The 26,864-nt window shown below is 39.7% G+C and overlaps 1 protein-coding gene across 1 annotated transcript in view; it reads left to right on the top strand.

The window, feature by feature from the left end:
- PREX1 (phosphatidylinositol-3,4,5-trisphosphate dependent Rac exchange factor 1) overlaps positions 1 to 26,864 on the top strand; it is a 114,388-nt gene that overhangs the window by 70,679 nt on the left and 16,845 nt on the right. The window contains exons 8-25 of the mRNA XM_063172680.1: positions 774 to 889; positions 1,843 to 1,992; positions 3,013 to 3,160; positions 4,035 to 4,135; positions 4,580 to 4,683; positions 5,365 to 5,414; positions 9,486 to 9,561; positions 11,835 to 11,907; positions 13,182 to 13,324; positions 15,015 to 15,107; positions 17,237 to 17,385; positions 18,299 to 18,384; positions 19,943 to 20,079; positions 20,522 to 20,693; positions 21,933 to 22,120; positions 22,872 to 23,033; positions 23,589 to 23,799; positions 24,981 to 25,242. Of these exons, the coding sequence (XP_063028750.1) occupies positions 774 to 889; positions 1,843 to 1,992; positions 3,013 to 3,160; positions 4,035 to 4,135; positions 4,580 to 4,683; positions 5,365 to 5,414; positions 9,486 to 9,561; positions 11,835 to 11,907; positions 13,182 to 13,324; positions 15,015 to 15,107; positions 17,237 to 17,385; positions 18,299 to 18,384; positions 19,943 to 20,079; positions 20,522 to 20,693; positions 21,933 to 22,120; positions 22,872 to 23,033; positions 23,589 to 23,799; positions 24,981 to 25,242 (2,421 nt within the window). The remainder of the gene's footprint in view (positions 1 to 773; positions 890 to 1,842; positions 1,993 to 3,012; positions 3,161 to 4,034; positions 4,136 to 4,579; positions 4,684 to 5,364; positions 5,415 to 9,485; positions 9,562 to 11,834; positions 11,908 to 13,181; positions 13,325 to 15,014; positions 15,108 to 17,236; positions 17,386 to 18,298; positions 18,385 to 19,942; positions 20,080 to 20,521; positions 20,694 to 21,932; positions 22,121 to 22,871; positions 23,034 to 23,588; positions 23,800 to 24,980; positions 25,243 to 26,864) is intronic.

The raw sequence follows: 26,864 nt of genomic DNA on the forward strand, positions 1-26,864 counted from the left end.
GCTATCTCAAACAGAGTCCGAGAGAACTGCCTTTTGTTATCATTTTTTTCTATTCTATTCTTAGCTAGCTTCTGAGAGGAAACCTTTGCTTCTATTCTTTTTAGTATTGTAGTAATGTAATATATATATATATATAATAAAATAATAAATCAAGCCTTCTGAACATAGAGTCAACATTCTTATCTCTTGCCTCATCCAAGAACCCCTGTGAACACTGTCACAATGACTGGTAGTGAAAAGTGCTTTCCTGAATTCAACAGAGACACTATAAAGCTTATGGATGATGTAAATTTGGGTGCAAAATTGCCCCAGCAGAATTTTCCCTACAAAAGCATGTAACACGCGTGCCAGTGGCCTCTTTACATTGTTTGTTTCATATTTGAAGTTTGGTGCATTCCACAAAATGATCACAGCTTTAGGCAAACAGAGGAGTCAAATGTAATGTAGTCAGTGATGCTGCAGTTGTCATCCCAAGGCCATGTGCTGTTCATGGACATGTATTTCAGTCAGTCATCAAGAAGGTACATCTTGAAGCTACCCCCATCTTCACATAATCTGGAAAAACAAGCTTGTTATTGCTATACTAACACTGGTACACACCTATTTTGGAAATCTGAATGAGTATTCCAATTATTTAACATCAGAGGTATGGTCAGATACCACCAGTCACTATATTGAAATCCTGCTGTAATAGTCATATCTCAGATTGATTTATTCATATATATGTTAGACCATTTGCTTATGTGTTATAACAGTTTTCATCCTAATTGCAGAGTTACTGGGAAAAAAGCATCTAAAAGGACAAAGTCAATCAACGGGTCCCTTTATATCTTCAGGGGCCGAATAAATACAGAAGTCATGGAAGTAGAGAATGTGGAAGATGGAACAGGTAAGTTACTAAATATTGTCTTTTAAGAACACAGGAAGTTCAGCTCTTGTGTTGGAAGGTAGTGCAAAAGTACTTGTCTACCTCTTTTAGCAAAATCTGAATTTATGGAACTTGTAGCACCGTCGTTATCGGACCAACTTATGTGTTTGAAAGACTGGAAATGCTTTCAGGCACTAGTCCTTCCTTCTGAAATGACCTTATTAAGAGTATGTTTTCCCAAAGTTTATCTATTTTTGGTCCCAATCCAAGTTAATTTAATAAAAGTTACTTCTGTCTTCTTTTCGTCCTTTTTTTTTTTTTACAATGTAAGCCATTACAGCTAAAATAACATAATTTATGGCTCTTCTTCTCATTTGGAATGCTACTAAATATTAGTGTTAGTATTCAAATTAGTAGCATGGAATGTGACCATGAGCAAAATACGGGAATGACAGTTCTGTTAGGATTCTTGTATCCTGACACAGCCAGGAAGACCGGGTGGGATTCTGATTCCATCCATAAAGGCCACACCACCACTGCCCCTATTGTAATAAGCCAGGAATTAGTGTTATGTCCTTTAAACAGTTGATACATAAAGAGTTTCCATGTTGTGGGACAGAAATCCTTACAGAGCAGGAAGATAGTGTATCCCCAGAAAATTCAGAACAAATACCATGAACAAACATCATAGACTCTTCCACTGATGGCCTTGTATTTAAAAGACTTTAGTTCTTCTGAGGTGAAATCAGCAAGTGTCACACTTGGGACTGAAGCATTCAGTCAGTTTGAACAGCCTGTTGATACTTGTACTTCCAGAGTGGTAAGTACAGCTGATTCCATGGGCAGTCAGTAAGGAACACCTCAGGAATCAAGGTCATCAAAGAAGATTATTTTACTGAAGGTGTCCCACACTGGTTTGGTTTAAGGAGCAGGCTTCCTGCTCACTGTGTGCTTTGTGCTTGGACTTTTTGCAGCAGATTACCACAGCAATGGCTACACGGTGACAAATGGCTGGAAGATTCACAACACAGCCAAAAACAAGTGGTTTGTCTGTATGGCCAAGACTGCCGAGGATAAACAGAAGTGGCTGGATGCTATAATCAAGGAAAGGGAGCAGAGGGAGAGTAAGTGGATGATGTATTTTGTACTGCACTGAATGATCTTGTAGGACAAATGTATATGCACATAAATGTATTTGAAAGAAAGAAAAAAGGATACACATTTTCTTCCACGGAGAAAATGAAAATCTGTCCTTAATGTTTTCCAAAAGCTAGGAAACAGCTCTGAGGTCACAGAAGGTTCTTGATTCATTGCAGTATCTTACCATAAAGCAGTTAGGATAAACTTCTCTTCCTAAAAAATGTACAGCTCTCCTTTTCTCTAGCTTTACAGTGATCACTTAAATTCTGCCTAATGTCGATCTCCACTAAAATTAGGCATGGCCACTTCAGGCTGCCTGTTCTCAAGCTAGTCTTGGAGGTGTCTAAAATCTGTGTCTCTTTTGGACTCCAGAGTTGCCCAGATTTGCAAGTTCTAGAGTAACATATCCAGAAAATGACATGTTCAGGCTAGAACACATAAAGCATCTACAGCACCAAAACAGTTTTTGCGAATGCTGTCCTCCTAAAGCGATTTGCAAATCTAAAGAGAACCCCCCTCCCCTGCTGCTCACACTGGTGAATCAGCCAGCCCACGGGGGGGATTTCTGTGTGGCAGTGCATGTGGCTGGGTCATGTCCAGCTTTTCATCCACCTGCACCTATAAGTGTTTCTCTCCAGGGCTGCTTTCAATTCATTCTCCCAGCCTGTATTTGTGCTTGGGATTGCCCTGACCCATGCTCATCTTGCTTTGGACTTTCTTCATGTTCTGTAAACCATTCTGTTTTGTGTGGTATGATATAACCATAAGTTTAAAGCTGCTTTTTAAAATGTGGAAGAAAAGCTGCATCTTAGTGGTACTAAACTTAACAATGACTGTTTTGTACACAGATAAAAAAAATATGTAATTTCCCCTTTAAATGGAAAATAAGTCAATAAAATTTTTGTGTTTCTGCAATTTTTTGCTGTTTGGCCTCAGCTTTTGACTTCAAGGAAACATTTTGTTTGATCTTAAAGATCTGAAGGAGTTTCTGCTTTCTATTCCAGGTTTGAAACTGGGAATGGAGAGGGATGCATATGTCATGATTGCAGAGAAAGGAGAGAAGCTGTACCAAATGATGATGAGCAAGAAAGTGAACCTTATCAAAGATAGGAGAAGAAAATTAAGTACTGTTCCCAAGTGCTTTCTTGGCAAGTAAGTGGTATTTGAATTGAAAAGGTCTTTCACATCAGTTAATGGACTCTAGAATTTCTGGGAATGTCATTGTGACACAGATCAGATGTGCTTTGATGCAGCTTAATTACAAGGACCATAAGCCCCATTACAGTCATGATTTATTAAAAAATAATAATTGATTTTTATTTCACACCATACCCAGGCTGAATAGTGTGGCAGCTCACTCTGTTTTACAGTAAGTCATAATAGCTACTTCAGATCATCAGAAGGAGTAAGAAAACTACCTTAAACTCCCACAAGCTCCAGGCTGTGGGTGGCCTAACCTGGACTCTCTTTGGTATACAAGCAAATGCTTTCCAGGTGATACTTAAATCCAGTGAACTGTCCAAGCCTCAGGATTGTATATAGAAGTTTCTTGTTTGTCAGTGTAGCAGGCATCAATGAAATTTTGTGCATCATATGACCTGATATGTTTGTTAGAAGCGTAGGGCTTCATTGGCTGGAAAAAACCTCTTTGATTCAGCTAGATATTACAAAATAATGACAAACTAATTCTGAAGGATGACATGTGAGGAAGCAGAAGAGACTCTGTGGACATCTTGGGTCCATAAGATGAGGATTTGCATTATCCTTATAGATACAGCTGTGTCATCTTTCCTTTTGTGTGCACACTGTCAGTGAGCTTAGGGCAATGATGGGAAGAGGCTAAATCTTCTACAGAGCATTTCCTCCAGGAATGTAGGAAATGAAGCCACTGGGTAGAGGTACCATTCCTTACAACAGTTTTCACACTTGCTCCAAGGAAAGTCTCCTGTGATTGGCTGATGACTCACAGAGGCAAGTGCCTGCTGCCACTTGGAACTAAGTTTGTGTGTTCTGCTCCCCTTTGCAGCGAGTTTGTATCCTGGCTCACTGAAATTGGAGAGATAAGCAAACCAGAGGAAGGGGTCAACCTGGGACAGGCACTCTTGGAAAATGGAATCATTCATCATGGTGAGTGTGCCATATCATAAAAAGAAACCAGATTTCCAGATTTCAGTAATGCCCTGGAAATAAGGGTAGAAAACTTAGTGAAACTGTTCACATGATGTTGAAATGCTTTTTGCTGCCATACCCATCACATCCTCAAAATGTTTAGGGCTTTTTGGGATTAATTTCCTGCCACCAGCATGCTTCTGCTTTTGGAGTCGCAGGGTTTTGTGCAACTGGAAAAATGGCTGTAAGTGCTGTGAATGCTATTGTGGGAATTTGCAACATCTTGTTCAAAACTCATTGAGAAAGGTCAGATGTTCCCAGTTCCCTTCACTAGGACTGTTTCCAAAGACTTACGTAAACTGAATCTGATGTAAAATTTTAAAAATCCAGTTTTTACCAACTGGCCTATAAAGAACATGGCGGGGACAAAAGACAATTTAAATTGTCATGCTGATATTTTAGTTTCAGATAAGCACCAGTTTAAGAATGAACAGGTGATGTACAGATTTCGCTATGACGATGGAACATACAAGCCAAGAAGTGAATTGGAAGACATCGTGTCCAAGGTTTGCTTTGTCATTCTTAGTTGGATCCTTGTGATTTGCTCTCCCTCTGAATGTCATTGACCTGCTGTGTGGGAGATTGCCGTTGCTGTTGATCTGTGTTGTTTTGAGCTGTCCATCCTAATGCCAGAGGAGACATTCACATTAGGGAGAGGAAGCAGAGTTTAGCAATGAACACCAATACAATTGTGACTGCACCCAAGACTGCTGATTGCAATTCCAGTTGAGTAACAAAATGTTTTAAAACACTAGGTGGTAACACATCTGCTGCAGATCTGGGCATTATGGTTCAGGGGGATAGAAAAGATCAATATTTAACTGTTCTTAATAACTGTTTGTCAAATGAGTTCTGTTGATGCCATATTTGTCCGCATGCCTTTTAATAAATTTGTTTTTTTTCTTATGGACATTGGTTAATGGGTTAATTATGAGGAAGGATTAATGGAGAAAATGTTGGAATGGAGGTGATTAGAGGTAAAAACAGATTTCTTGCTGTTGAAAGCCAGGAAGGAAGGAAGGATGTTTGACAGAGAGACTAAAGGAGCTGTTTTGAATATCAATACTAATAAATAAAAAATTCCAGCTGAGTAGAGACATCAGTGTCCAGGTTTTGTTAGCATTAGCTAGTCAGTGTTTCTTTGAAAAGGAAAAAGCTGCTAACACTCTGCGTCTTCCATTCTTCAGGGAGTGAGGCTGTACTGCCGACTGCACTGCCTGTATACTCCAGTGGTCAAGTAAGCTCCCCTTTGTGATCCCTTTGTATTTATTATCTGGCTTTGTTAAAAATATGACCTTACTATTGAAATCTTTATTGTTTCTTACTATAAGCAATAATTTTCTGAATTTTCTTGGCTCTTTTACTGCCCTTGCATCTCCACAGCTTATAGTTGCAGTGCTCCACAGCTATAGTTGCAGTGCTGCTGCTAGAGGATGTTGGAACTGGGGATTCAGGGAGAGTGAGCAGCTGGGTATGGTTACAGTGGCTCTGATTCATGGCAGATGTGGTGCCCCATGTGGTGGGGATTGTAGTTACTGTATTATTTGGGTTATAGAAAATGCCAACAGATGCTGAAGTGATGTAAACAGATTCCAGTATGCTGCTAGGATTCTGTCATTCAGAGCACCCTAAACAAGCAAAAGCCAGTCTGAAGCAGAATAAAAGCTGAAGCTGTAATTTGAAAGAAACCCTGAAAGTTTTGTGTGGAATCTTAAGAACTTGGCTCTGTATAAATAACTGCTGAATAATTGAGGTAGTCTGCAAATGCTAGGTAACTTCTCAGAGCCCAGGAGATGATTTTCAGATGTTGTTCACCTTACTGTGACATCAGATGAACATTTCTGGCCTATACTGGAAACCACCCTGAACTCTGTAGTTGTTCTACAACTGCATGGAAGATTAGGCATTTTCACTTAGAAGAACTTAATTTTTTACAAATAAAAAACTGATGAGAAAGAAAATATGTCTAGTGGAGATGGCTGGATTCCCAAATTCAGCAAAACTGACCTCTTGTCTACGAGTTGTACAACTGAATTTTCACTGAGAGAGGCCACTGTCATGCTAAAAGGAGCTGCAATGATAGTTACAGTTTATAAGTAATAAATTTGCATCATTAGAACTCTGGATTTTTTCCCAGAATAACTGTTCTACAATGGCACAGATTTCACTTAGCCCAAAAGGTGTGGAGAGAGCAGGAAAGCATGATGCTGCCAGTAACAGACAAAATGATTCTATAGATGCACATGTGTATTTGCAAGTGAACATTTCACCCTGAAGATGGCAATTCATATGCAGAGTAGAAATGATGGGATGTGAAGTTCAAAAAATGCCCCTGAACTCAGGGTACCCACAAACTGAAGTGGACCTACTCTAATGCTTTAGGGAATCAATAGCGACAAAATAACTCCCCTAGGCCCATCTTGTGGTGTTTTATCGATGTGCTATTTTTGTAATAGCTTTCCAGCTGGAGAAGCTATTAGGATAGCTTCTCATATCAGGATTGATCTGTGCTAGTGACATTGTGAACACAAACTGTGTATAATCAACGAAAGGTACCAGACTCTCTGAAGATTTAGGATCCTTCTGAATGGACTTGATTCTCAGTATGTTCAGGCTCTTCTTCCTGCCTTTTCTCTTTCTTATTCCTTCTTCCTTTTATAGCTGTGTTAGAAAACCTAATCTCTCAGGCTGTCCTTGTTTTGTCTTCTTATCATGACTTCTTTCCTCTGACAAGCCTCACCTTAGCCTAAGGAAGATAGCTTTTGCCGAGTTCGTTGCCATTGCTTTGTGCTGTGCCTTTGGATCACTGCTTTATCTAGCATCTTAGGACTGCTGATCCCTTCACTCATGCTGCCTTTTCTGGTGCAACCTTCCTTCTAGAAAATTGGCAAAGCAGCTTGGAGTAGCAGGTACATGTGCCACAGGGATCTGAAGGAATCACGGATTCAAAACTGTTTTATTGACAACCTTGAGATACAATTCTATTTAGTTTTATTCCCTGGAAGCCTTGGAGTTTCTAGTAATCTTTGCCTTTATGTTTTTCCTCAAGTTAAATCTTGACACCCTGTCACTATGACATGATGTACACCACTGGAAATAAATCATGCTACTTTGGGGATTGAAGTATAAGAAGTAAAACATTTTGAAAATTCTGAATGTATCTCTGATGCACTTCTGGGAAGTTGTGAGGTGAAAGAACTTATTCCCACTTATGTATGTGATGGACAATATGTCAGTGCATTGCTGGCTAGACCCTGTGAAGAATATTCTATTCCTCTAGTTTCTGTAAGGCAGCAAGGTTCTGCCAGAATTTCAGTGGCTCCCACCTCTATATTTGGCTATTCACCTGAAGTTCATGGTTCTGGATAATGATCTGTCTTTCATGTTCTGCTCCTGTTCAGGGTAGATTGAAATGGTGAGAAAAGAGAGTGAATTAAAGTTGATTTTGACCAACATGACCTGCAAGCAAGGAAAGACTGGGTCTTGGACCAAGATTGATGGCAACTTATCAAAACTGTCAGCATCACTAGGAAAGTTTTGAGAGTTACTTCTCATCTGGAACCCCCTACTCATTAGTGCTCAATATTTTAATGTTGTCCTTTATTGTGGTGACATTTCAAAAGTACACTTTCTCAAGATGAGAGTGTGAGAGGGGAAATCTGCCCAGAAAACTCCTACAGATTTGTGCTGTGTTTAGCGCATTACTGGGAGACAAGTTGAAAACTGTGTGTAAGCACTATGAGGAGAGCTTTTTTTTCTGAGGACACATTACTGGAAATGCTGTCATGTTTTGTTGGTTTTTTCCCAAGTTCTTGAAGTCCCACTTTTCTTTCTAATTTCTCACACCCTGCATTCTGCATTTCTGCTGCATTTATTTACAAAAGCCAGTCACAACATACTTGTATCTCTAGATAATTAGTAAAAGGAACAGGTTTGGGTAGGACAGGTTTTAGATGGTGTTTGGATATTCTATTTTTAGGGAAAAGGCAGATTCAGATAGTGTGGTGGTAATGTAAGAGGCTGATTTGACAGAACTGAAGAATAAAGTCTTGTCTTGGCCTGCCTCATAGATCCATCCAGACTGTAACACAGCCTCAGTGGCTGTGCTTCCTTCTACAGTCATGCCAGTTGAGCTCAAGCTTCAAATACAAGGACCACCCCAAGGGTGAGAGAGGAATTAATTCTTCATACCCGTTCAGCATTTGGCCTCTCTACTGAGACTCTCAATGAGAGGGAGCCAATTAATGCAAATTAATTGTGGTAATGGCTTTTGTGATGTGGAACTAGGAACTGTATCAAGACCATGAAACTTAGTTCACATGGGCCAGTAAACAGCCTTGAAATTGCTTTTATGATTTTCCAAACTGGATTAAATCCAGTGACCTTGGAGGTGAAAGGTGTTAGAGCCCAATGTCGTGAGCCACTTCTGCCTCTTGTATTTGTATCAAAATTCTTTAGAAATACTTCACAAAAGGGAAAAACCATCAATGATCTCCATGTCTTTGAGAAGAGAAATGGAAGGAAAATGCAAAAAGCATCAAGTTACAATAGGGTTCCTTTTTCTTCTTGAAGGAACAGTGCTGCTCTCTGCAAGGGCCGGGTGTGAGCTGGTGCCAGTTGTGTTACAAGAACTAAACACAACCCTTCTTATTTACATGACTGAAATGATCTAATTCCATTAAAGGATACTGCATATTATATTTATGTCTGGCGATTACGTGTTATTTTACTAAAGGAAGTGAAATCTGAACAAGTGTGTAAAATCTCTCTTGGCAGAATAGACTAAAAGCTGCCTAATTCCAGGAGCCTCACAGAAAGGAGGCACAGAGGGAATGTGTAGAGTCCCTGTCTATGAATATATTAATAGGTAAATGTTAGAAAAGTATTATTGAAGCTTATAGATGGGACTGGTACTGAGCCAAAAGATATAAGCTGGACATCAATGGATTTTGGATGATTTCCAGCCAGAAAAGTGTGATTTTTAGTGGGACTGCTGGTGGCAGTATTCTAACCTGAGTTACAGCAGCAGCTTAGGACATCTGTGAAAAGAATCTTCTGGTTGCCTCTGGTGGAAATGTGAGCTCCCTGAAGATGGCTTGAAACAACATCTAGAGAAATTTTAAGTAACACTGCTTTGTGTTGATCTGAAGTATCTTCCTAATTCAAGCTGCTAGAGAAGTTTAAAACTTTCTACAGAGAAAATATGGCTAATTAGTAGTAGGTCAAAATAGTATATATAGGTTTAGAGTGTAAAAGAAATGTATATCTTTTTGTCCTGATTTTCCCTGAATTCTTTTTTCTTAATTAGAGACCGTGACTACCACCTAAAGACATACAAATCAGTAATCCCTGCAAGTAAACTAGTGGACTGGCTTATTGCACAGGTAAGAAAAGTTTTAAGATACTCTCTGCTAAGAAATACTTCATAATCCTAAAACTTTCCTTTTTCAATTTATCAGTGGAAAATTTAAAAGTGGTTTGGTAGCTGCTTTTATCTGTGTGCATCTGCTTTCTTTCCTCCTCTCAGGGAGCTATCAACAGTCTTGGTCTGAGACAATCTTAATTGCTGGGTTTACACATCGCAAAGCAACCAGCCACCATGATTAGGGCTTTAGACATCACATCATTACCAAAACTAGACAGCAGTAATAATAATTTAATGGTGGCAATAGTAATAAGAGTAATAGTAATGCGCTCTGGACATGCTTCTTCACTGTGGTACTGACTGTAAACTGTTTCTGTAATTCTGATGACTCAAATGGAGAGACTGTATGGAATAAACCTAAGTTAGCACGTCAAAACTAGTGTATCAAGTTTCACATCTAGTTTCTGTATGAAAAGGTCCAGACACATTTTGTCAAGACTGATCATTGTAAATGGCTCTATTTTCTGAAGATTTTCGTTACTGCCTTTATTGTATTTGGACAAATACCTACATAACATTTAGAAGTACTTAGCGAGCTGAATAAACTAAAGCTGTATTTTCTAATTAGAGAATGCTGTTTTGCTAGGGGAATGTTCTGAGGCCAAGTTAACTTCATAGGAGTAGCCAAGTCTAGTTTAGACCCTCCTATGCAAAGCTTTTGTTGCCTAGAACAAACATAGACTGCTAAAGGATTAAGATGGTAATATTAGAAGGCATTTCTTCTCCAGTTTATTTACAGTTGAAATAGTAAATTGGGATTTTTAAATCCCAGTCTCTGTAAAATAAACTATCCATTTATCCCATAAAATAACACAATGGGAGTGTTAAGCGTTGTCTCATGACAGGATGTTGAAAATGAGAGAAGACTTGTGAAGACTTGAAATTAGTTCATAATAAAAGTTAAACTTTTGGTTTCTTAAAGCTATTTTCTTGTGTGATTACATGGTCATGCAGTTCTTTCAGAACTGCCTTGATGCCTTTTCTACCAAGACAACAGTATTTAGTTCTTAATTTGTGAATATTGTATCTTTTTTGCTATCAGCCTCTTTAACAAAAGCTAGTGGTGCTGTGGATTGGCCAGAGCTGATCCTGTTCTGTCCTGTCTTTAAATAATGCTGATACACCATAGTGATGGTGTTTGCCAGCATTTGCTTGACAAATAACTACTGCTGTCCTTAGTGGCTTTTGAAGTTGGACTGATGTGCTGCTAGCAAGATCAGAGTGTGCTTGAAACACTTTGTTTTTGCTAAAAAACAAAGTCAGTACACTAGCCTGCAGCTGCTGTGAAAGGTTTCGGGTATCTAGTTCTTCAGATAGAGGGGACAAAAGGTGTAATACTGGTGTAGGATACAGCTTCTTGTTTAATAGGACTGAAAGTAATACACTGAAATTGCTCCTGTTGCCAAAGCAGCAGGTGCCCTCCCTGATGGAATGAGCTGAGCAGCTGCTCTCACTGAGATAGCAGACACCAGATTCCCCATGTCCCTTTGCTCATCTCGCATCAAGGGACCAGTGTTAACAATCTTTGTAAGACCACTGGGGCCTTCTGATTTTTAGCAGCACTATTTGAAACTTACTTGTCTGCCTAAAAAGTACAACCATGTTTGTCAAGTCTTCACTTGTGGCTGCAAATTAGCAGATATATTGAGAAAACTAGGCATTTCTTTTATTTAACTGACTTGTAGATATAAAGCTTAAGGCTGCTCTTTCAGGGAAGTCTGTAAAGTTGCAAGTCACCCTTGGTACCTGTTTTGAATGACTATGCTCAAGGCTTCAGGTAGTGAGAAACAGAAGCCTTTGTAATCTGCTATATATGCAAACTGCCACTGTAGTTTTAACCTGTCTGACCTTTGGAGTTCACATACTTAGCCTTTTCTCCCTTGAGCTGAATATGGACAGGATTTCTCAGCTTCAAAGGAGGAGTTTTATTGTCTGTGACGAATGGGTCCTGAAGTCAAACATTCTGATTTCAAATAAAATGTCTTTACATTGAGGTAATATGGTATTTTTCCCCAGTGCTGGTCCTTGATCCCCTGGCTGCTGTAGGAGGGAGAGATGCTGTCTGGAGGAATGAAAATGTTTGGGCAATGGGATACCTGTTTTAATGGCTTGCTGTTGTACCCTACACGGATCATCCTGCTAATTTCAGAGCTGCAAGCTATGCGCTGGGGAAGGGGGAACAATTTGTCTTAGAAAATGGTCTGAGGTGTAACATTATTCTCCTGTTTCTAGGGAGACTGTCAGACTCGGGAGGAAGCTGTCGCACTGGGTGTGGGACTGTGCAATAACGGCTTCATGCATCATGGTAATGAATCAATTTTGCTTTCCCCAGCAAATGAAATGAGCTCTTACTTCGGTCAGATTAGCTATTTTGGGCTGTGTCATACATGCTGTATACACAATTTGCAGGCATTACTGCAAGTCCTTCTAGAACACAGTCCTCAAGCTAATACATGGCTAAGCCTGGTGCCTTCCCAAGGGAAGCCGCTTGCTGATAGTTACGGGAAGCACTGAAGGGATTAGACAAGCTAGAAGGAGCATGTTTTTTCACTGCATCTCTTCCAGAGCCATGTGAGCAATGCACAAGCCAAATGCTGTCCTGAAATATCACCAAAAAATATCAGCTGTTAAGTAAAATTGGCTAGTTCTTGCCTCTTGGATAACAAACACAGTCCTCAGTGCTGAGGCATCCAAATCTGAAGTGCCAAATTGCCAAGTTAGACATCTCCATCCTCAAAGAGGGGAAGTAAACAAATCACATCTGTATCAGTATGAAATAAAACATACAAGCCCTAAGAGTAAACAGAGTTTGTCAAATGAAACATTCAGTTTGAGTCATAGATAACATTTGCTCACTGTATTTTGAATAGTGTTTCTGAGAGCAGATTATTGTAAATAATTAAGAGACCTTCCATAGTAGTTAATAACAGTGTAAGAATAGTTGGGGCCTTTTTTAAAGAATTTGGTCTGTTCTGAGCCCGTGCAAACTTATGGCATTTATTGCATTCTTTGTCAAGGAAGACCTTTGCATAAGTACATGTTGAATGTAGGAGTTGCTCATCACTTGCTGCTTTTATTTGAAGGCCCCAGGTCTCGTATTTGAAAAACTGGTAAAGAACATTTTCATGCCTTCTAGAATTTTGTAGATCTCATTTCTCTCTCAATTATTTTTTTAAAGTTGAGCCTTAGTCTATGTGAACACTTTACATTTTAAACTGCCCCTTTACCCATCCTTGCTCCTTTTATAGTTTTTTAATATTCATTTGGATGTGGGAAAGGAGCATGAGGCTTGAGTAGCATCTTCCTTCCAAGAGGTTCTTTAGCATTTTATGTAAGTTCTGCATGCCAGGGAGATCGCATCATGTTATGAGCTACTATGCACTGTCAGGAAAATTCTTGTCCTAAAACACAGAATTAGCTTAAAAATACAGAGCTGAGGAACTGGCTGATAGAGATGCATCAAGGTCTGTGTTTTGTAAAGATGGGGGAAATATTTAGAATTTCCTTTAACTTTCTCATCTGTTTCTCTCTTTTTTTCTCCATGTAAATGCATATATATTTCATATATCTAATTTTCAGTCCTGGAGAAAAGTGAATTTAAGGATGAATCCTTGTATTTCCGCTTTTATGCTGATGAGGAGATGGAGGGCACCAGTTCCAAGAGCAAACAATTGCGTAATGACTTCAAGCTTGTGGAAAACATCCTGGGAAAGAATCTTCTGGTAAGAAATATGGCAGCTGAAATTAGGCATATCAAAGCCTCCAGGTTTTTAAATGTCTATTTCACAAATGCTTTTAAAATTCAGCAGAAGAATCTGAATACTCCCTTCAAATGTAAAGTGCAAATTGGAGAGGAGAGGTAGTCCAGAAATTTTCCATTTAATCTCAAATATGAATTGATAAATTGCATGTTGTGTTGGGCTGAAACTCATTCCACTTGCAACATTAAAAAATCTAACCAGCAATTTAGCTGATTTTCCAAAGTCCTTTGTTGAACAAGCACTACTAGCATTGTTTCTGAAAATACTTAAAAATAGCCAAAATTGGCAAACTTAACTTCTAGTCCTTTTGCTTTCTTGTGCATCCTCTAATGTGAACATCACCTGATAAGGATTTTTCCCCAGAAATTTTGCTATACACTATTTTAACTTGACTGTGTGGGTCCTGCAGGACAGAACTATTCTGGTTCTTGGATTTTTTTTTTCTAGGTGATTTCCCATTAAAAGACCTTTATAATCTGATGTAATTGACTTTAAAGGAAAAACGACAGTATTTATAATAGTGCAAAAATCATCAGAAGCAAGGAAACAATTCTGAGTAATTTGTTTTCCTCCATGCTAGATTGAGTAGCTTTATTTTTCCTCTTAAATCAGTTCTGTTTTATCAGATGATTCTTAAATACATAATGTTTACTCAAATGCAAGATACTTATCAGTTAGATTTTCCACTTGTGCATTTGCCAGTAACTAGGCTTTGTTTATTTTTCAGTAATGGGAAGTGAGTTAGTAAGCTTTTTACTGTTGTTAATAAACTACTAGAAAAGGATGAATGAAATGTATATTTGTCACGATTGATATGATTTTAAAGAATATGTATAAGGTGAGTCTGTGTGACCTCAGTGCAAACAAGAGGAAGCAGAAATTCAGGAGCAAGAATTAGGAAGACTTCTGTCTACCATGTAAGGTGCAAACTGAGCACAAGGTATGGAGTTGGTGTTTTTTCCCTTACACAAAGCCTATGTGCCTGTTTTATGGATGTCAGCAATTGTCCTATCATTAGATAGAATTTTAGCCATCAGACTGCCATTATGCTCTAGAACTGTGTAGTGTGTAATTAGATCTATAAAAGGTGGGCCTGAGATCTGCATTTTGCGTGAAACTGATAGCTGAGAAGCACTCAGATCATTCATTATCAGGTAGATGGGATGTATTCTGAAAAATAAACAAATAACTGCACTCAATCTGTAGTACATTCACCAATGGAAAATACTGAATAATGATGAATTCCGTAATCCAGAAGTGAAAGATCTGTTGAAGGACGAAGGACTAGGAGTTAAAATCAAATGCAGTTTCTAAAAGAAGAGTTGATTAACCATTGGAAAAAGCTCTCAAGGGTGGGAATAGATTTTTCAATTCTTAAAGACTGCAGATCATACCTGAGTAACTCTGGAAAATCTACTTTAATATACATTAAGTGATCTATGCAGAAATGACTAAGATTAAATTTTATGGATCATGTTTTGTAGGCAATCAGACCAAATGATCTGGTAGTCACTTTGCATCTTAAAACAGAAGTCCAGATCAGTTGTGGCTTGCAGTGAAAAGTCTAATTTCTCATCTCCAGTCTTCACCTTTTCTGTGAACTCCATATTTATGAGGCATAAATTTGTGTAAATATTGTGCTCTGTTTAAGATTTTACCAGAAGAAGATGACTATGGATTTGACATAGAAGAAAAGAATAAAGCAATTGTGGTGAAGTCAGTTCGACGAGAGTCTTCTGCTGAGGTAGGACCTCACATTCTTATTTTGGTATCTAAGAATGTTTCAATACTTAGAAAAGTTACAAACCATCCTTTTAAAATCTGTTTCCTTTAAAGGCAGCTAATAGAAGAGGGCTGTCTTCTACAATTCGTGGTAATAAGCTGTTTCTGTAAATTGATAAGTGTTTTGGCATTACTGGGGGACTTGAATTATTGGTAAGTGGTAGGATGAGAGCAGTATCTGTGTGATGACAGCTTACCTCAGGTTCCTTAGCAACTTTCATTTAAGGAGGGAAGGAAAGTAACATTCTTTTGGGATAGCAAAGATGTTTAATGGGGAAACAGGTTTATTTCAATGGAAGCTGTATTTTTAGATATGTGTTTTCCCTTAAAAAGCATGCAGTCATTTCTCTCTATGGTATTTTTTAGAAGTTCTACAGAATATATTTGCTTTGTTTCTTTGAAGCACAAAGATGGCCCAAATGTCCTAGGATCTGAGTATTTCTTAATCACCCATTTAGCCCTGCAGAATTCTTATGTGAAGGACAGAGTGTCATCTTCCGTTTACCAAAATAAGGCACAGCTACATTGCTGAAGATAAGAGAGGACTAAATTACTTGTCAAGGGTTTCACATTTGCACACAAGACAGAGCTTCTAACTAAAAGTCCTGGACTTTTAATTAACTATTAATTAACTTTTAATTAACTATTACAGAATTTTTGAATGTCAGCATTAAAATTTTTTGGTTACTCCTTGGACTACAAATAACTCCTGGATTACTTGCTTAATGGAAATAGCTGAAGTGGATGGATTGGTTTTAGCAAGTTGAAAATGTCACATGGGAAGGAATTCTGAACTGAAGTTGGGTGTTAGAATGAAATTATTTCAGTATTCCTGATTCTCGTTTCATTTTTGGTCACCAAAGAAACCAAACTTGTGCTTTATCTAGTGCTCAAAATCAACACAGGTTGACCAAAAATGTTATTAATCTAAACCTGTGCTTTGAACCATTGCCTGCCAGGTAATCCTCTGCCCTTTTTTTGGCTGGAAGCTTGGGGAATAGCCTACAGATCTATTGTGTTTGAGGAAAATGGCAGCACACCATTTTCTAAGGAATCTTTTTCTTGATCTTTCAAGATAGTCTTTGACCATGAGCCCGTCTTTTGAATTTGATCTAATAATACTGGTCCATCAAAGAACTAAATCTGCATCTTCCTGAGCCAGAGTCTCTGTGAGACTAGTACTGTGTGGACCTCCTTTTTCAAGTCAAGAAACTTGTCAGTGGATTCCAGGCAGAATAGAAAAGGGTTTGCCACATTTATGAGGAACCTCAACTGCTGAACCTTGAAATTATATAAAGCAGTTATAATCTGGAAGGTTTAATAATATTTTTACTGTTTCCTTGATACCTAACACCTAGTCCAAATGTTGCTATGTTACATTTTAACTGGTAGAGATCGTCAAGGGGTATGTTTGAGGCTATTGTCCAGTGGGCACAGTAGGGGATCTCACTCTTGTCATTGCAACTGTGACCATTGCCAAATAACTAAAGTTAGGTGCAAAACGTAGGGATTGAAGTCAAAATCTAATGGCTTTTTAAGCTAATGAAGAGCTAGTACTTCACTTAAAGCAGAGACTGTTCTTATCACCACTTCAAACCAGGTTACATTTGCTGACTGGCTATAGGTCGGTTTTGCAAGGCTGATGGCTGAAAACTGCCCACAGCTCCTGTGCCCGGGGTTTGGGAAGTCAAACTTCTGTGTCTCACTGGGTATCACAGCAACTCTATCATGGGACCCTAGCTTTCAATTGTGTCCCCCCACCCCTTGTTTTTTTATAGTCTCCTATTTTAATAGTCCGTTTAAAATTTGTAGCAGAAAACTAGTAAGATATATCCATTGCAAACTAAGGTACATCTGTAGAGTGGCATATTTCTAAAGATACTGGCGAAATACCTTTTTCTTCTGTAAGTGCAGAAAACTTTAAGGGGGAGTGACAAGTGACTTGATGAACCAACACTACTTATAGGGTATTCCATGTGAAAGTAATACAAGAAATGTCCATAAGTAGGGAACAGTTGAACATTAGCGCCTGAGCTTTCAGTGTTGCTGCCAGTGATCCAAAGTGCTCTGTGGTGTTTGTTCCCTTTGCAGATGGCTGGCCTGCAAGCAGGAAGAAAGATATATTCCATCAATGAGGATTTAGTATTCCTACGCCCATTTGCTGAAGTGGAAACAATCCTATCCCAGTCCTTCTGCTCACGAAGGCCACTTAGGCTTCTGGTAGCCACCAAAGCAAAGGAGTAAGTGCCAAAATGGCCAGAGAGAAAAGATTATTGAGAAATGTCAGTTACTAAGTAGTACTTCTAGAGTTGTAGTGAAACCTGTGTAAACACTTCGCTGTGCAGAAGCCACTCAATAGGAAAGCATGAAAGAAATGAGAGGTACAAGTGTCACGGCTTGTTTTTAGTGATGACTCTTGGGCTGCTAGGAGAGGTAGGTATGTGTTCTCTTTATACTACAGATGACTTTTGGTTTCCTTGTCTGCAAACAAAATTGAATTGCAAGGATTGACTTTCTTTCTCAGGTGTGAAGCTTCTCATACTCTATTATGTGCATGGGAAAACAATTTCCACTCATTGAAGCTTGGCTTATTTTTTGATGAGACTACTAATATCAGCCCTTACAGTTTTTCAGTCTATTATTGTTTCTTATAATGAGAGTTGGCTCTGTTAGTGTCTTGTGTATTGTAAGCGTCTGTAATCCATAGAACTGAAAATCTCAGTGAACATTTGTTGCTGAATTCTAGTCCAGAATGTCTTGTCCAGTCTGTTTTGTTTTTTTAAATTTTTTTAGTGGGAAAAAATCCTCTGCTGGTATAGGTCAGCACAGCTGCACTGAAGTTTGCACAGAAATGGAAGTGAATATAAATGCCTTAGAAAGTCTCTGTCAAATGTTTATTCACTTAAAGATGTAATAAATTAAGAAGTGACAAATTTTAATTAACAAATAGAATCTCATATCCGCCTTGGAGATTGAAGATGGAGTATATTTCTTCAGGTCTGTTTATTTGTTATTTATTTGTAAACGCTGTGGATGCTTGCTTTCATCCAAACCCACTTGTGAATGCTAAGGAAAGATGCTGTTAAGAACTGCCCAGAGCTCTGGCAGCCTAAATGAAAACCATGCTTTCTCTTCTCCATTATTTATCTTCAGGATTATTAAAATCCCAGATTGTCCTGGAGCGCTTTGCTTTCAGATCCGGGGAGCAGCACCACCATACGTTCACGCAGTAGGGAGAGGTAAGTAGAAACCCTGTGATACAGTTAAGCTGGGAGTACAGCTGAATAGATAGACGTGTGTATATAAAGTGTGGGTATTTGTGTGTGTATATATATATATATTTCAACAAAGATACATCCAGGTTTCATTGTCTAGCTTGTTCTGTACAAATCCTGATACATTTAGTGACCATAAGTGACAAGAACCTGTAACAGACAAGAATCACATTCACATAACCATAGAACAGATATCCTGCCTCAAAAGAGATTTTCTGCCTCAAACTGCTTATCACCTAAATAGATTCTAAGACAAATGGTATCATTCTTTTGAACTGAATGTTGGGTCTCTAATCCCATCAACACAATACAAGGAATAGTTTAATTCCACAGTGGAAGAAACTTGAATGCTGCAATGCACAGTACCATGGACTCTTTAGAAGGCACTTTCACTTTAGCTCTTGCAAGCTAGAAGTGGACTTGCTTAGTGACCCTTCCCTTGTTTCTTCTGAAGCTACTAAGGTAAAGCTTAACAGCCACAGGGGAGAAAAAGCCTGTAAAACTGAGATGGTTGAGAAAAAGTTGAAGGGTCATGCTGTCTGTGGCTTCCTCAATGTTTTTACCTGTAGTCATCCACAATTTGGGTCTGGGTTCTGAAGGTGCTGTAGGATCAGCAGGTTGGTAGACAAGCTGTAACACAATCTAGACATCACAAAGTATGACATAATACTTGGAGACTACTTCTCCCTTACACAGGATATATTGCTACAAATTGCCAGTATAAGAGGCAAAAGGCTCACCTTGATCTTTTTAAAAGGAGAAAATGCAATTCGACAGAGATATTTTCTACTTCTGTGCCTGACATATTTACCTTTAGCTACAAGCAAAGCACAGCTTTAATCTTCATGTTACGCAGATGCAGAAAATACAAGGTTTTAGACATACACCAGTTCCTTCCTTCAGAACAAATGAGTATCTCCAGCTGAGTGCAGTTAAGTTTGGCAGCACCCACAGATGGTGTTTCCAGGGACACACATTTATTACACCATTTTATAGCAGCACCTGCAACCACTTTTTCACTGTTTGGAGTGCAAGCTGCAAGTTGCAGCTAGGAACATTGTTCTTTTTCCGGATTTTGCCTGGAAAAGAATAGTTACATTTGACATCATAGTCTTTTTGTGTAGCAAATTGTGTAGCATGCAAGTGTTCTGTCTTCCAGGTGCAAGAGGCTGGAAAAAATACAACAGTTTGTACTTGAGCAAGACCGTAGCTAATGTAACCATAAGGCTAAAAGAGACCCATATAAGAATCCCAAACAATTTCCCACAGAAATGTAAATTTCTAGCATGAATACATTTAGACCTAGGAGATGGCTGTTTTTGCCAGCACTGCTGAAAACATGAAGGATAGACACATGATGTTATCCTTACACAACAAAGCTCTCTGAATAGTAGCAAAGGCATGACAGGACTGACCCAGCTCTTCTTACTTTTTCTAACTGGAAAGCTTTTGCAAACTTTCCAGTGTTCTCATCCATAGGCAGATGGCATTTCTGTTTAACTTCTCTCCTGTTAATTTTCAGGTTCTGAGGCTGCAGCCGTAGGCCTTCATCCAGGGCAGTGTATTTTGAAAGTTAATGGGAATAATGCAACACATGGAAATTACAAGGAAGTTCTGGAGCACTTCACAGCCTATAGGATCAGGCAGCAGGAAGCACTGGTATGAACACAGCCTCAAAGGAAGTACATTAATTCCCACCTTTCTTCTGCCCTCCTCTGTTCCTGTGTTTTTATGCTCACTAAATAGTCAGAAAAAGAATGTCTACATGTTTGTTTTGACTGATTTGCTGTTATGCCAGGGTCCTGCTATCACTGAGGGGGGCTGATTCCATCTTCCCATAGTTGCAAAACACCTACAAATAATATGAAAGCCATTTCATGCATACAGTACTGAAAATTATTAACTGTTACTAACCATGGAAATTTACCCAGCTATTGATCTAAATTTTATGTTCTCTGAAGTTCAGAGAAAACCTGGGGTAATGTTGGTATTTCAGCCTACTTAGAAGACACAGAATTGATGGCTAGATTCACCTCTGTAGTCCAGATATTTGGAGATTGGGCATTTTGAGGTCCTAGCTGAAGCCTATATCTCTTGAAAGGGGTTGTACCAGTGGGTGTACAGAACACATGAAGATGCTGAAGAGGACAGAGTTCAGCAAGCAGCATCCCCTGCATGTTTGAATGGCAGTCGCCTGGGCTCCAGCAGAGACAACTCTGCACTAGAAGGACATGCAGAACTGGAACCCCTTCAAAGCAGCCAACAGGAATCAGGTAAAAGTTCTCATGGGGGAAGAAAACCTAGGGACAATTCAGGGGCTTTCAGAAGGAAAACCACAGTAGAAATGTAAGGTATAATTATTATTGTAGAATATCTCTTGTCTTAGCAAAGCTTTGTAATTGAATGAGGTCTGCCAGAGGACATATTTCTTTGCTGCGGTTTATTCAGGGGAAGAAAAAATTGAGATGCACATAGAAATCATGCACCTTTGACTCTCTGTTCTCTACAAGACAGCCAGTTATGGGAATGAAGATAGTCAGCATTTTTAGAATCTTTTTGGTAGCCCCTGCAAACCATGCATTTATGAGCAGTAGCTGGTGGAGAGGGAACATCTGCAAGTAGCTCCACCTAAAATAATCCACATTTTCTGTTATTTTTGATGAAAAATTAGGATGTTAAATTACTTTGATCTGGAGTAAGTCTTCAAGGCATGTTACCACTGTTTCAGGAAAAGGTATGGGTGAATTTCCTCCAACTTTTGAAAGCATAGCTCAAAAAACAGGTCTACTTTCATGTTGAGGGCTTATTCAGAAAAGTAGATGTTAATAGAGACTACTAAAGCAAAATTTAATCCAAAGGACTGAGACAGGACTCTCTGAATGCCATTGGCAACTTCTCTGGGAACAGATGCACGTGTGTGTGGATCCCGTGTAAGGTCTGGTGATACTGGTAATTTCACTGTCACAGAGTGTTCCAGCAGTGGAACAGCTGGAGCAGTGCCGTGGTAGAAGTGTGTGAGCAACTCCCTGGCAAATCTCAATTTGACTGGAACTTGAATCTGGTCTCTAGTGACAATAGAACTGCTTTGTCTAAAAAATGTTTTCTCCTCACCACGTCCCTGCCTCACATGTCAGTCTTCCAGAGAGTTGCTGCAGACAACAGGACTCAGAGATTACATGCTTCCCTTCCCTTATAAGCTTCTGCTAGGATCCGTGAACAGAACTAGAAGTAGTGTCCTGAGCGTGGATATGTGCACGCATACATGGAAGAACATCAGAATGGGGATTGGAGTATGTGTATTATCTAAAATTTTGTCACTGTCTCCATTAATGGCCAACAGCGAGTGTCTTCCTAAGAATATTCTCTCAGTCTCCAGCAGCACTTAGCTCAAGACATTCTTTGAGCCAATGTGTCTCTGCATTCAATATTCTTCTCAGCAGGTTTCTCTTGCCTGGGCAGGCCTCTGTTCACATGTGCTGCCAGACGTGTCTAATGACTTACTTTGGTTCCAGCCCAGACACCACAGACTGTAATTTCTCCGCTGGTCATTGGTGAAGAAACCCCGGTCATCAGCCTCACTGTGGATAACACCCACCTGGAGCACGGGGTGGTATATGAATATGTTAGCAGTGCAGGGATCAAATCCTTTGTCCTGGAGAAAATTGTGGAACCAAAAGGTTGCTTCATTCTCACTGCGAAGGTACGGAAAACTACACATGGTCAGCTTTTGCCTAAACAGAATGGGAAACCAATAATATAGCTTATTATAGGCCTCTGTGGGCTTGGCACTTCAGTTGAGGTTCACATTGGTCTTCTCAGCCCTGCTTAGAGTTTTATTCATTAGAATGAGTTACAATAGCTTGTTTGGTATGAGTAATCAGCAAGTACTTCCAGGACTTCAGCTGTTGAGGAGATGGAGGGGAGCCCTCAGCTATAGAATTCTTGCTTTTATCTACCTGGCAGCATACACTCAGCTGATATTTAAGATCAATCTTTTCAGGCAGGAATTTGCTTTACCTTGCAAGAAAATCAAGCAACTTTTTCCCACCTGAGAAACTGGATGGGTTGCTACAGGAATTGGGTAGAACTGCTGCTACTGGAAAGCAGCAGAGACTGCTGAGTGGCTTGGTCATCTCTGACAAAAATGAGCTAATAGTGACTGTTTGTCACATCCCAGTAATGTTGTTGTTATGTCCCATGGAAGCATGGTAGAGCAGGTAACTTGGGCAGTGGATATTTGGATCCACTTCCCTGATTCTAAACATTTTTAAGGAATGGTAGATGACTCTGACTATTAGACACATTAGTGGTTCTCAAGCAGTAATAAAGGCAGCTTGTTCTGGAGGCAGCTTTATTCAACCATGGGACTTCACCTCTCACCGAGTGGAAGAGAACTGTATTTTCCCTCCCTGCCAGGACTCATACCATTGACATCCTGTCTTTTTGTTTAGATTTTAGAGGCCTTTGCCGCAGAGGACAGTCATTTCGTAAGGAACTGCGAAAGGCTCATATCCCTAAGCAGTGCTGTGGCCACCATGCCCCAGTATGAATTCCGGCAAATCTGTGACACTAAGCTGGAAAGCATTAGCAGGAGGCTCACAAGCTACCAAGAGGTACAACAGTACTAGTTATTGGTGAAGTCTTGAAACAATACTTCATTGTGTTAAGTGGGTCTTAGTATTCTTTATTAATGAATCCAAATTGTTTCTGAGGTGGGTATCCTGGAGGCTTGAGAACAGTTCTGCAAGTTACTTAAATTGCAAGTTTTGAGTGAAAATACCTTGTCTGTAAATCACTCCTTTCTGCTTGTCAGAGCTGTGAGTTAAGACATATTATTGCAGGTTAATTTCCACTGTATTAATGAATAAATATCAGAACGGATTGGTGAATGTCTTATTTAACATGAATGTAACTACATTGTATCATGATGTAAACAAACAAAGAGTATGTGCTTTTTTTGTGCAGTTACCTGAGCTGCTTGAAAAGAGAGTGCTAGGAGGTATAGCTAACTGCTTTCCTTTGTTGTTTTATGAGCTTTTTTAAAATGTGTTATTCCAGCTGCAGCAGAAATCTGAATTCCTGGATTTCTGGGAAGAGAAAAGAATTGTCTGTATTACTTCAAATTTTTTTGAAAGTGCAGTAGCACACACCTACTTTATTTCTCCCAGTTTGCAGATGAATTGAAAACAAAGGTGAGCCCAGCCTTCAAACAAGCTGTTATGGAACCTCATTCCCTCAACAGCCTGGATTTCTGCCCCACCAACTGCCATATTAACCTCATGGAGGTGTCATACCCCAAAAGCACTACCTCAGCAGGGAGATCGTTCAGTATTCGCATTGGACGGAAACCTTCTATTATTGGTCTTGATCCAGAGCAAGGTGATAATTAACTTCCAAGTCATACTGATTTCATCTGTTTAAAAGGCTAGTTGTTTCCACTGCTCAGCAAGGTCAAATACAAGTTCCAAGGAAACATAGTCTTGCCAGTACCCTTTCTTCTTAAAATTTTATAGTTAAATGACAACCTTCTTGTGTTGTTAAGAAGTAATGGCTTCAAGCATAGAGGAGCTTCAGGTGCCATTTTTTTGCTAGATCAACTTTTTGGGCATGATCTCATGGTAGTTACATGGCCAGGGTGCTGTTGCCCTTAGTAGAGGTGACTTGCTGACCAAAAGTGACCAGGGGCTGATGGCAGTGCTAGTGCTTCATTCAGGGGGAAAACTGAAGTCAATCACATTGTAGTGCTGCTTTCTACTCTCATTACTAAGTAAATTCCATGCAGTGGAGTTGAAAGTCTCTACTGTGTCAGGGGATCTTGTTATCTGATAAATTGCTGCTATGCAGCATTTCTCCTACAGTCTGGTTATTTATATCCAGCATTTTTTTTAATCATGATCTGACTTAATATGCTTCTGATTCATTGCTTTGTGACGGTCAGAGTGCAGGAATGTTTGGAAGAGGGAACTATAGACTAACCAACTTTCTGAGCAATGGCATTGACTATTCAAATTGAGGTTTGTAACGGACCCCTGCTTGCTTGGGCAGTAGGATTTTTAATATGAGCTAAGGTAGGTAGCAAAGTACTGCACCAAAACTGTCAGCAATTCTAAATGAAAAATACTTAATTTATCTTCTGTAAGGACAGAATCCTACTCCTTTATATGTATGTGTGTGTGTAAGTGTAAATGTCTGTAGAGCTTGAATAATAGCATAGACTGATTCCTGAGAAACCAAATTCATTAACTTCTCAACAAATGCTTTTAGAGAGCTTCTAAGTTTTCTGTATGAGTATACATGTGAACATAGATCTTTACTTCCATAATCTAGCCAGTTTCTGAATTGCAGTAAATTCAAAATATCTAGTTAGCATGACAGAAAAAAAAGCCCAACTTCTCTGGGTATTTTTCCAGAATGATTTTGTCATATAATGTCATTATATAAAACAGTTCAGTGAAATTTTAGTTTTTCCTGTCAGAACTCCACTTATCCTAAATGATCATCACTAGGATGGAGTGGAGAAAGTTGTGAGAGCCATACTAACTAGATCCTTTAATGTTTAGTAGGTACCTTAAATCCAGTCTCATATACTCAACATTGCATCACCACTATGGCTGCACCATCTTGGAGATGTCCAGCCACAGAAGATGGAGATCTTGATGGTAGCTTTGGCCAGCAGAATGGAGGAACAATTTGGGAAGAAAGGGGACTCAGTTTTCTGCTGAAACAGGAAGATTGGGAGATGCAGGACTCCTACTTGCATCTTTTTAACAAACTAGACATTGCGGTGAAGGAAATGAAGCAGTATGTCATTCAGATAAATAAGTGAGTACAAAATCCTATATGCACTGGGGAAAGAAATCCTTATAATATTGAGGCAGTAATCTCCAAAAGCACATTGTGTTGTCAGCCCCAGCTGTCTGCCTCTTCAGACCTGCCCTTGTATGACAAGTCCTTGCTGTTTGTTTCTACTCCTGGGCAGATCCACTAGTGTTTGTATTACTGTCTTTTGCTTCTAAAAGTCTATCTGAATTTGACGCCACTGTTTTGCTTACTGTATATTCCAAAATAAGAATCTATGTGTTGTCAAGAACCTTTGAGATTTTGTCTGTCTTAAGGCAGAAATAAGGGTTGAAATGAAGACAGTTCAACAGCTGAAGCAAAAGGTGCATGCAAACAAAGCAAAACCAGAGATTCATTCACTGCTTCCCGTGGGCAGGCAGGTGTTCAGCCACCTTCAGGAGAGTAGGGTCCCATGCTGTGCAGTGGTGACTTGGAAAGACAAACACCATCACTCCAAATAGCCCTTCTTTCCTTCTTTTCCACCCACTTTATATGCTGAGCATGGTGTCACACAATCTGGAATACCCCTTGGGTCAGCTGGGATCACCTGTCCTGGCTGTGTCTCTTCCCAGTCTTCCCACACACCCCAGTCCCCTCCCCAGTGTGGCTCTACGAGGGGCAGAAAAGGCCTTGGTTTTGTGTTAGCTCAGCAGTTACAAGACCATCTCTGTATTATCAGCTTTGTGCTCAGCACAAATCCACAACAGTCCCATACAGCCAATGGAAAAAAAATTAACTGTATCCCTGCCAAAAATAGCACATGACCAAAACTTCACCTAAGTGGAAAGCACATGGACCCTTGGTTTCAACATGTATACAGAAGGGTGGTGGCTGCTGGATAGAGCCAGTGAGCTGAGGAGGAGAAATCCAGTGCCTTGGAGGAAGAAAGTGAGGACTGTCAGGCCACCATGGTTACAGTGATTATGTTTCACCTTATAGAAGTAGAGTACCTTTGGAAACAGGACCTTCTGGTAACTGGGATTCATGGGAATCTCCTGAGGTTTAACAAGACCAAGTGCAAGGTGCTGCACCAAGTCGGGACAGGCTGGAGAATAAAGGGACTGAAAGCAGATGTGCCAAGAAGGACTTGGGAGTGCTGGTGGCTGAGAGGCTGGACATAAGCCATCAGTGTGCACCGACAGCATCATTCAGTCCTGGGCCATCTGTGTCCTGGGCTCAGCCCCACAGTGTGGGCAGCGGGTGAAGCTGAGGGGAATCTGCCCCTTTGCCCTGCTCAGGTGAGACCCTACCTGCAGAGCTACTTCCAGCTCTGGGGTGCCCAGCTCAGGAAGGATGTGGGAGATAATCCAGAGGAGGCCATGGAGATGATCAGAGGGTCAGAGTAGCTCTGCTATGGGAAAAGGCTGAGAGAATTGGGATTCTTAGGCTGGAGAAGAGACTTTGGGGTGACGTAATTGCAGTCTTCCGATACCTAATGGGAGCCTGGAAGAAAGATGAAGAGAGACTCTTTAGAAGGGCCTGGAGTGACAGAACAAGGGAGAATGGCCTCAAAGTGAGAGCATGTTCAGATCAGATGTTGAGTAGTAATCTATGTAAAGTGCTTACAAAGGTAGCTCTGATTTCGCATAGCTGCATTTAGCCTT

This window comes from Melospiza melodia, chromosome 19 (assembly GCF_035770615.1).
Source record: "Melospiza melodia melodia isolate bMelMel2 chromosome 19, bMelMel2.pri, whole genome shotgun sequence".
Classification (NCBI taxonomy): Eukaryota; Metazoa; Chordata; class Aves; order Passeriformes; family Passerellidae; genus Melospiza; species Melospiza melodia.